Source organism: Mangifera indica, unplaced genomic scaffold (assembly GCF_011075055.1).
Source record: "Mangifera indica cultivar Alphonso unplaced genomic scaffold, CATAS_Mindica_2.1 Un_0003, whole genome shotgun sequence".
Classification (NCBI taxonomy): Eukaryota; Viridiplantae; Streptophyta; class Magnoliopsida; order Sapindales; family Anacardiaceae; genus Mangifera; species Mangifera indica.
The window spans coordinates 12,499-23,525 of NW_025401095.1; the positions used below are offsets into that span (position 1 = coordinate 12,499).

An 11,027-nucleotide genomic window follows, 5' to 3' on the forward strand; every position below is an offset into this window, starting at 1 on the left:
GGCAAGACTACTATTAGGGATGGTCATTAGAACAAAGTTTCATGTAGATGGGAACAAAGTTACATGTAATGGAAGCATACAAAAGAACAAAGTATGCCTCATTGCAAAAGGGTACTCACAGCGAGAAATTGCAGACTACGAAGACACTTCTTCCCATATTACTTGGTTTGAAACAGTAAGAACTCTATTGACATTGATTACCCATTTAAATTGACCTATATACCAATTTTATGTCAAGTTAGTATTTCTAAATGGAGAGCTAGAAGAAGAAATCCATGTTTTAAAACTTGAAGGTTTCGTTATTCATGGAGAGCTACAAGATATATATGAGTTTTATTTTTTCCCTCTTATAGATGAGTTCAAATTCAGTATGAAGAAAGAGTTTGAAATTTCAAATTTACATGGGTTGCATTACTTTCATAGAGTAGAAGTAAATATGCATCTGACATGCTCAAGATATTTAATATGTTTAATTGCACTAAACTTTTGACTTAGGTTGTGTGATTGGTCATCGAATTCAAAATTTCACCTGCTTAGTGTAGTCGGTCTAACACCAAAAAAGTAATCGGCTCAAGTGGGTTAACAGTTAACCAAAAAAAATCACTTATTCTTCCAAATGACGATTAATAACATATATAGAAGATCCTTGTCATATGTCTTGCAACATTGAGATACATAAACCAGAAACAATATAAATGTTTTGGCCTTACAAACTAAGGAATGGGCTGAAGAAGCATTGATGTCATGACATTCATAATCACTTGGCCCTCAACACCATGTCCATCTTCTCCATGTAGATACACTAAATGAGACGATCTCGCCAGATTTAATATCATTTCTGTAATATTTTTGGGTATAGGAGAATTTTTAGAAGTTCTGAGCAAATTTAACTTCTTCCACCATTGCCTCGTCAGCTGTTGAATATGTTCTCGTCCAGCTTCCTCGGAGCACCCAGTTTCATTCATGTAACACTGGACTGCTTTAAGAACATCCCCTCTCTTTAACTCATCCTAATATAAACGATTTAAAGAAACACGATTAAATCTTGGAGATAGAATGATTCAAAGCAATATTCAAGGATAATGATATATTATATATATACCGTTGCAGTTCCCAAATCATCTTGAAGTCGTAAAACCTTGGATGCCAATTTCACCAAAGGTGGATGGCTCTCTATGAAATCTACTTCCTTTTCCACTATTGGGCTTGTAGCAGACAAGTATACCAAAGTTGACATTGCGGGGCCTGTAATTGATACATATGCATTTGCCATATATTCTTCTAGTGTTGTTTTATACTGACTGTGGAACCATCTTGCCTCGACGAGATATGCTTCTGCTACATCCCCCCACTGATCAATGTACATGGCATCATTTACGTTGAGAAAAAATTCAGAATTAACTATAAATTAATACAAAGGAATTAGTCATGCTTACTATTTTCATTAAATGTTCTGTGACGTCTGAATCTTGTTCTTTCAGAATGTGATAAGCCATTTCATTCATAAAGTTGTGAAGCGCAAGATAGGTTGTTTTCATGTAGCTTGGAAGCTGTTTCATTCCCTTAATATCCCACCTGAAACGAAAGAAGAAAAATTGGGAAAAGTTTCACATGAATATTTAGCTACACATTTGCAAGAACAAGAAAAAAAAAATTGTTTTTTCCATCAACCTTTTAATGGTGTCCGTCAAAAGCTCAAGTTCGGGTAAGGTGCCATAGACATCATAAATATCATCAATCACTGTAATTAGAGCAATGGCCTTTGAAATGATTTTCCTGGTGTATGAGTACTGAGGTTGATGAGCTATCCCCACAGCCCAAAAATATGACGTTAACAATCTGTTCCTCACAAAACTTAAATTTCCAAGACCAGTATCCCTCCACCACCTTCATAAGCAAAGTTGAAGAAAAAACAGAAATTATGAAATTATTATGAAATCATTGGAACTAGATGTAGAGGAGGGACTTTACTTACCTCTTGGTGTCTTTAAGATCTTCCTGGTGTATTGCCTGCACAATGTTGAAGCCTAATTTGGCAAGGTCGAGTAGAAGGTGGTTCTTGTCTTCTTGTCTCTCGTAGAAATCTATGAACCACCTTGTATCTGCTCTTGTTGGCCACCAATGAAGAGGAAGATCCAGTGCATGCTTCACCTGCAATGCCATATTTGGTTCCATATCCTTCATGTCAAGCTCTTTAAGATATTTAGAAGTGCACTGCCAAGCCTCCTCCATGATACTTTCTCCTTCTAACCCGTAGAGAGAAGCTTCATAAAAGCCTAGTATCGCCTTGATATCGTCACCGAGGCATTCCTTGAAACCGCCAGTCGCGTCCTTAAAACCATTAAAAACCTCTGCAGTCCAGAAAAAAACTTGTTATAGATTGCGATGATAATTGTTTTTTCTTTCCCTAATTTATAGAGTAAACTTCTTCTTTTTTTTGCTAAGTAAACTTCTTCTTCGATCACTACCTTCACTTATACTATAACTGTGTTGTCTGAGGACTCTGAACTCTAGAGAGGTTGCATATAGATTTCCTTTCTTCCATTTATCATCACTGTTCTTATGAAAGTTGTTCAAAATGTTTCCTATCTCATTTTCAAAATGGTAAGCCAATCCCAATCTTTGTAAGTTGTCAACCAGCTCAAGCTGTTTCAATGGGTTGTCCCGGTCTGCACTATTAATAATCATCCTCAATTGTTCGATCAGCTTTTCTGCCTTTTTTCTGTATGTATCTTCCTGCATGCATGCACGCATAATTTAAATTTTATATTATGCTACTGAACAAGACATGACAATAATTTAGTAAAAGAAGATGACGACTAGCTAGCTACCATGTACTCATTAGTCAAGGATAGCAGGTGATCTTCGTCCCAAATGCAAGGTTGGTAATTCGCTGATCGCCTAACAGCCGTTGAAGCATTAATTTCTGAGCTAGCAATGCACTGGACTGGCTTTTGTACACTAATACTGCTGGTAGGCCTTTTAGAGAAAAGTAACACTCCACGGTTTGGACAAACAGAGATGGAAGAAACTATACCAGCGGTTGAAGCAATGCAGAAAGCCATTACTGTTGCATAAATTCGAATCTGTAATAATATGTGAAGATCTTGATACGATATGATAAAACTGGGAGATTCAAGAGAATATTTATAGGGAGAGAAAGGTATATAGGTTAGAATTTTTTCAAGGAAATTAACATGCATCCAACTGCTAAACTCCCATCCAAAAAATCACAAACACGCTTACAATTACAAACATACTCTGTGGGCTTTATAACAGTATCTTTCTTTGAAAAATTGATTTTTTTTTTTTTTGCCAAATGTAAAAATTTGACCAGACTATAATATTTTAAAGGACAAAGTTTCGATTTATCCTTAAAAATGATAAATGAAAATCACAGCCTTAAATATGTATCAACTAATTAATGACATTTAATACATTAAAAATAAAACACACATTTATAATACAGAAATGCACAAAATATGCATTACAATATTTAAGAGATAAAATTGAGAAATGCAACGACTTTGTAAAGTATAACTTAGTAGTTACACAAGGTTGGGGTACCGTCCCAGATTTAACTTAGAAGGATTATTCTTGTTGTAATTTTTTGTTGTTAATTGATATATACAATTTCGAACTCTACCTAAAAGAGTCTACAACTACAAGAAAAATAAAAGTAACCACTAATTATTTCTCTACTAATTTAAATTAGTTAACAAAACTCATCTAGGTACTAAAATAGATTTTATACAAGTAATTTTTTAATTGCAAGTGATTTTGTTTTGACAATTATGTGTTTAGTTGCCGAATAAAGGTAAGATTCATTCACTCCTCCTGATGCCCTATGTTCTCATCGAAGGGAAATATAAGTAACTAAAACGTAAATAAATTTGTTTAATAACTAAAACTTTAGCTGTGAAATACAGTTTACAAAAAATGTAACATAATAATAGTAGCTAAACAAATAATCACATAAAAATACTATAAGAAAACATGGAAACAACAAATTAATTTTATGAGAGTCTAATCAGGGAAGAAAATTAAAAGATGATTTAAAATTGGATTAGTATATATTGAACGATTGAGATGTACTTGATTAGTAAGCTTTAAATATAAAATTATATCAAAATATTGTTAGCTCCTAATTATATTTATATTTAAATGATTAAAACATAATTCTTTTTATTATTATTTCCTTCCATAACAATTAATATACTCATAGGGATGAACTCAAACAGAACCAACTTAATTTGAATTGATATTCGGTTTGATTCAAACTGAATTTTAACTAAAGTTTTAGTTTGGTAGATTGATTAGAATTTGATTTGAATAATCAACAGATGATACTATTAATATGACTGATAAAACTATTCATCTTGTTGGTAAACTTATAATGATATCTTTGATCAATTCAAATTCAATTCAAAATTAAATATAATATGATTAATAAAACCTAATAAACAAAATATAATATTATAATATTATTAATTTAGATTTTAAAGATGTACTTGGTACAGTCATTCATTGTCTCCGCAAGTTCACCATCTCCTCAGCACAAGTTAGTAAAAAATTGCTTTCTTCTCTTTTTATCTACTCTGATTTTGGTTAATTCCCTTTTTATCTCAGATCTCATAATATTAATGTATCCTGTCAATATCTCATACTACTAATGTGGAATTATTTTTTTAAATAAACCCTAGATTGTTCGTTGATAATTTTGATTAATATAGAGAGAGAGGGAGAGAGGTGGATAATGGATAACTGAGTAATTGTCTTTAGATTAATAAGAGGAAAAATATTAATAAACTCCAAAAAATTGATAAATGAGATCTTGGGTTTAAGTTTAACTTAAAAAATATATATTAACTTTTTTATACTAACCAAGTTAAATCTAAATTTTTATTCAATTCAACCGTTCAAATCGTCTGATCTAATTTTAATAACAGTTTTCAAGAAAATGAAACCATTTTTAGTCAACCAGTCAAATAGGTCAATTCATTCCAATTTTTAAAACTCATTGATGGGTTCATTAGTTTAGATCAAACAAATGCCTAGTAATATATTCGTATGTATTATCAAAAAAATATACCCAAATGAAGTGTCTTATCCAAATAATGTACCCAAATGAATGATCTCAAAATGTTAATGCATATTTAGGAACAGAGAAGGACGAGTGGCTTTGGTTTTTGGAATATGATATGACATGAAGGAACTCTTAATGTGAATATTTTTTATGCAATTATATTCGTGCTATGTATCCTGGCCAAACTACAAGAGTGTCAGCAACCGTAATTTATGCAATTATATTCGTGGTGTATCTTGCAACCCTAATTTGGCATATTTGCGGGTTTAATTAGTCCATTCAAGGACATTTTAATGAGCATGGTTTTTCTAGAAGTTACGGCAAAGAAATGATATTTCAAGGGGAAATGGCAATACATAAGAAATTCATGGGTATCATTTACTTTGAACAAATGTAATGCACAAGAAAGTCAAGCAACGTTCAAGTACAACGGAAGCATTACAAAATCAATCAGAAAAAATTAAAAATCAAGAAAGATTGGATAAATCTTTGTAATATTCTTACCATTTTTGGTTGTCATATATTATAATATACTTTGGAATTTTGTGATATTAGAAATAATGACAACCATATCATGATGATGGTAAGAAATTAAGATATAATCATTACCGTGAATTTAAGAACTTTATTCAATATATTAAGGAAAGGTATTTATAAACTTTACAATTTTTGTTTCCTATTTAATATTACAATTTCTATTATCATTGATGGTAAATTGGCCTCTTGTTGGAGGCCAATAAAGGGTGGATTGCCGATGAAGCTAATGTATTATATATAAGTTGTGTTTATATTTAACTTTTTTATTGAATAAATAAACTCAACTATATAATATGAAAATATATTTAAAAAATATAAAAATCTAACCATATAATCAATAATTAAAGAAAATTAAAGAATTATAGAGACACAAGAAGTACTTCAACAAAAAGAGCAAAAAATCAAAAAACTTTAAAAACAACAAAACAAAATGATGAGTTGTTGAAAAATTTGACTCAAGCTCAGAATTTTTAAACCAAATTAAACTCAATTAAACTAATCTAAGTTTAAGTTTCATTCGGTTTAATTCGAATCCAACCCTACATATAAAGAGAAGCGTATTAGATAAGGTTATCCTCTACTTTCTCTCTCTTTTTTTTGTCAATTGCTGAAGTAGTGACTCAATGAGTCAAGAGGGAGTTAAATGTGTCATAACGACCAAGGAGCTAGGAAGGATGCAAATGCGCATCACCAATCAAACTGAGAGATTTTGATATTATTCTAAGTTAATCAAGTCAAAGTGGTGGATCCTCTAACTCGAAACCCATATTGACAGCGTACGAACACGATTTGAAGACACAAATTGCTATGTAAGGGGGCAGATAGGTTTTTGACCAAACTAAGAGTATATTTTGGGGAAATTCATTTAGGACGAATTATTAAGTTCCACTTAAAAAAAAAAAAAAAGCCTGCACTAGCGAAAGGAAAATAAAGAGCGGATAAATATTCAGTTGTTATAAATGTTATTTTCATGATTTTAACGATCAATTATTTATACTCTCATTAAAAATAAATAAATTTATGATTTCAACGAGGAAAACTGGTTGTTAAAAATCTATTTTTTGTTGTTAAATAGTTTTAATGATAGAAAAAAAATTTGTTGTTATAATTTTCCTATTAAAATTACTGTTGTCGTCGTTAATACTTTTTACAAGAGAAATTATAACGATAAGCGACGATGTGATTTTTTCTATCATTAAAATATGTTAACAATGAGAAATAGACTTTTAACAACTATTTTTCTCTTGTTAAAGTTATAAATTTATTTATTTTTATGAGGACTATAAATAATTAATCTCTAAAATCATGAAAATAATATTTATAATGATCAAATATTTATTCATTCATTGATTTTTCTTTTACTAATGCTAGTTTTTTTTTTTTAATGTTCTAGGTTAAGTGTGGGGCTTACTGGAGAGGGTGGCTAAGTGACTTAATTATTAAAGTATAACGAGTCATTAACAAAATTAGACAAGAAAAAAAAAGTTGTTTTTAAAAACTTGAGCCATTTGCAAAATGACAAACCTATTGATATTTTAGTACAATGTTGCATGGTAAGTCACTTTCTCAATTTCCATATGACAAAGAAAATGTGAGAGTGGTATCGGCTGTATGTAGGTGGGAGGTCATGCATTTTAAAATAAAAACAAATTGGCATTAGCGATGAGCGGATATAAATCTAAAGTGCTATTTTTATGAATTTAATAACCAATTATTTATACTCTTTTTAAAACCAAATAAATTTATGATTTAACAAGAGAAAAATAGTTATTAAAAGTCTAATTTTTATCATTAAAAAGTTTTAATAATGAAAAAAAATTTTATCGTCATCTATCGTTATATCTTTCCTTGTTAAAAGTATCTCTGTTGTTAATACTTTTAATAAGAAATGTTATAACAATAGACGACAAATAAATTTTTTCCATCATTAAACTTTTTAATGATAGGACATAAATTTTTAATAACTATTTTTCTTTTATTAAAATTATAAATTTATTTAGTTCAAACGAGAATATAAATAATTAATTACTAAACTCATGAAAATAGTATTTTATAATGATTGAATATTTATCTGTTCATTATTTTTTTCTCGCTTTTGGTTTTTGGAATTGCTAATTATTGACAACAAGTTAGATTTGCTATAACATGAAGGAACTCTTTATTTGAATTATTTTTAAGCAGTTATATTCGTGCTATGTATCCTAGCCAAACTACAAGAGTGTCAGCAATTATCTTGCAACCCTAATTTGGCATATTTGCGGGTTTAATTAGTCCCATCAAGGACATTTTAATGAGTGTGGTTTTTCTAAAAGTTACGGCAAAAAAATTATATTTCATGGGGAAATTGCAATACATAAGAAATTCATGGGTATCATTTACTTTGAACAAATGTAATGCACAAGAAAGTCAAGCAACGTTCAAGTGAAACGGAAGTATTACAAAATCGATTGGAAAAAATTAAAAATCAAGAAGATTGGCTAACTCCGGCTCGACCCATTGGGTTAATGGTCGGGGCGGGCCCGAGGCCCAAAAAGTAATGGCCCGAGGCCCATTGAAATATAAAGGCTTAAGCCCAGCCTATATAATAACGGGCCTTAATTGGGTTAGGTCGAGCTTTAATTGGGTCGGCCCGGCCCATTTAATCAATATTTTAATTAAAATTTTTAAACACAAATTATTTTTCAATTATTAAAACCGAGGACAGTACTTTGAATATTTTATTTATAATCTCTCACTTGTGATGGAGGAATACTGTGGTTACATGATGAAAAATATTATAAATTGATAACATAATACAAATAAATTAATTTACATATTCTATAAATTACAAAATATAAATAAAATATATGTACTACATAACATTTATTTACTTATCTTCTATATCCAAATATCTGAATTCTTCAAAGACATCTTCTGTCACACAATTCTGTAATTTGAAATCAGTTTTAACCCAATCCTTCATGCACATTATCGCTTCGACCATATTTGGATGTAAATTGGATAGTTTATCATCCAACACGCATTCACCTGCACTAAAAGCGGATTTTGATGCTACAATTGACACCGGAGGTGTTAGTAGATCTCAGGTCATGGCTGCAAACACAAGAAAAGTTTTTGTCTTGTCTTTCCACCATGCCAAAATATCTAATTTTTCAGTTTTTGTTTTACGGGGTGTATGCCTGTGCATGAAGTATAGGATGCACAACCATGTGTGCAAGGGATGCACAATTGTGATGAGTTAGAATGATTTAACGAAATGTTAAGAAATATTTGTAACACTCACAAGTACGTCTCAAGGGCACAATAGTCATTCTACATGAGTATGATTGATATAGGAATCATTTACGATGAATTTAAAAAGTTAAAGTGTGATTTTTAGGTAGCACACGACCATGCATAGAGAGGTCACGCTTATGTGTCACTACCACATCAACTGGATAAGGTGAGTTTCGCATGAAATTTGAATTAAGTGATACAAAACCGTGTTTGATGGATACACGTTCGTGTATGGCGTTATATAGTTTCAGTTTTAAAAAGGCATAAGGATTGTATTTTATGGATTTTTATCCCTATTCAGAACGTACATGTTTTCAGAGTGAGAGAGAGAACTTTTTAGATTGATCTTCAAAACTTTTTATTGGCAATTTCGATGGCATTTTCCAACAAGAAGAAAAACAGTTGTAGAAAAAAGCAAGGCCACTAATCAGGGAAGTAGGATATGACTCTTTATGCCTATTTTATTTATGTATGCTTCAAATTGAAGGTTTTTGCCTCTATTGATGTTGGACTAAGTATGATATGCTTGGATTGTATGATTATGCATAGGTGTATGTATTTGAATGAAATTGATGACGGTTGAAAAGGGAAATGTATGTCAATAAGTTTGTATGCCCTGTGATTACATTGAGATAAATATATGGTGATGTATATGTGTGGTTCTGTCCAAAGAATGCAACACTTATATTGGTAGGTATTTTTAATGATTTGTTGAGGTGGAGTAATGTAGCTCATTGATTAATCTCATTTGATGATTTTGATGACTAAAGATAGTCAAATTAAATGTTAAGCTATGTTTTTATTTTCATAGCCATGTTGTGGGGACTAGTAAGGCCATTAATGTATTGTTTATGTGATTTGTCAACTTCTAGATTATAACTGAGATAATGGAAATATGTAGAGATCATATTGGGGTGCAAGAATAGGTTAATTTTTCTATATTTTAGGTTTGACACACGACCATGTGGCATGGAACATGTATTTGTATGCACGAAACCCATAATTGAATTTAATTTTTTTGACGTACCAACAACCATTGGATGTCATTTATCGTTGAGCAATCAACTAAGGCATGAAGGTTACCCATGTATGATTTTTGCACAACTGTGTATAAGGTGAAATGACTAAAATGCCCATGACAAGTGGAGCAGTCAAGATGAGTTACGTTTGAAGACTATTCTAAATATAGAGAAGGGTACATGCCAATGTCTAAAGACACACACCCCTATGTATATGTTAATTTTATCCACGTGGGGAAAGGCCATGCATAGTCTAGTGAGCTTACACGCCCGTGTATGATGTGCAGAACAAAGAAAGAAAAAGGGAACTAAGTTAGAGATTAATGGGTTGTCCCAAGAGTTAGCATAGAGATCTTAGATACGTAATAGTACCCTAGGTGCCTAAGAGATGAGATTTTAAAGAGACACAAGATATGATTTATGTGAAAGCTATAACAAGCCTGAGATGATTTGAAGCTTGAGATACATGCATGTTAAACATTATAGGATTGTTACAAGGGGGCACCATAAATACATATTCCCTACACTACCTATAGTAGGGCAATACGCAGTAGAACACTAGACCCATAATAGGGTACCTGCTCACAGTTGAGCCTATTTAAAATTATGTTTTAGTGTAATAGAATAGAGAAAAAGCTCACATGGCCAAAATGTTAAATCCTTATATTCGATCTAGTTTAGTCAGCCTAATATACAATTATGGAACATAGCTTCCAAATAGTAGTGTTTTCGCCTAGAAATGATATGGTCACATCAAGCAGGGATCCGAATGGTGGTTCCTTAATGATTAATTGGGATATAGTTTAATATGAAAGTTGTGATATAAAGCCTCGATGTTCTCAAGATCAGTATGAATACAAATATAAGACATAGCATCCATCATCATCTTAATGAGAGTTTAATGTCTAACTTTGAATGATAAAAAAAAATGGGTCAAGACAAGGGCATTTTAGGGATTATATAAAAGTTAATAATAGAGTCTCTTACTTACTGAGTGTTTTGTCATTGACTTTCTTATTTTTATGTGTGTAGGTGTAGGTGATCATGATGGTTATGGGACAATCGATGGTCAGCTAACATAGAGATAAATAGGGCATTTCTGTCATTTC

General features: G+C 31.3%; 2 protein-coding genes across 2 annotated transcripts; both read right to left on the bottom strand.

Annotated features, from left to right (window-relative positions):
• Positions 1 to 683: 683 nt before the first annotated feature.
• On the bottom strand, positions 684 to 1,345 carry LOC123205324 ((R)-limonene synthase 1, chloroplastic-like). The gene is made up of 2 exons (XM_044622276.1): positions 1,103 to 1,345; positions 684 to 1,010 (listed from the first exon to the last, which is right to left on the bottom strand). Exons 1-2 carry the CDS (start codon positions 1,271 to 1,273, stop codon positions 714 to 716), a joined length of 468 nt encoding a protein of 155 aa, XP_044478211.1. The 5' UTR covers positions 1,274 to 1,345; the 3' UTR covers positions 684 to 713.
• A 52-nt stretch (positions 1,346 to 1,397) lies between these two features.
• On the bottom strand, positions 1,398 to 3,065 carry LOC123205304 ((R)-limonene synthase 1, chloroplastic-like). The gene is made up of 5 exons (XM_044622238.1): positions 2,832 to 3,065; positions 2,469 to 2,736; positions 1,976 to 2,351; positions 1,672 to 1,887; positions 1,398 to 1,575 (listed from the first exon to the last, which is right to left on the bottom strand). Exons 1-5 carry the CDS (start codon positions 3,063 to 3,065, stop codon positions 1,398 to 1,400), a joined length of 1,272 nt encoding a protein of 423 aa, XP_044478173.1.
• Positions 3,066 to 11,027: the final 7,962 nt, after the last annotated feature.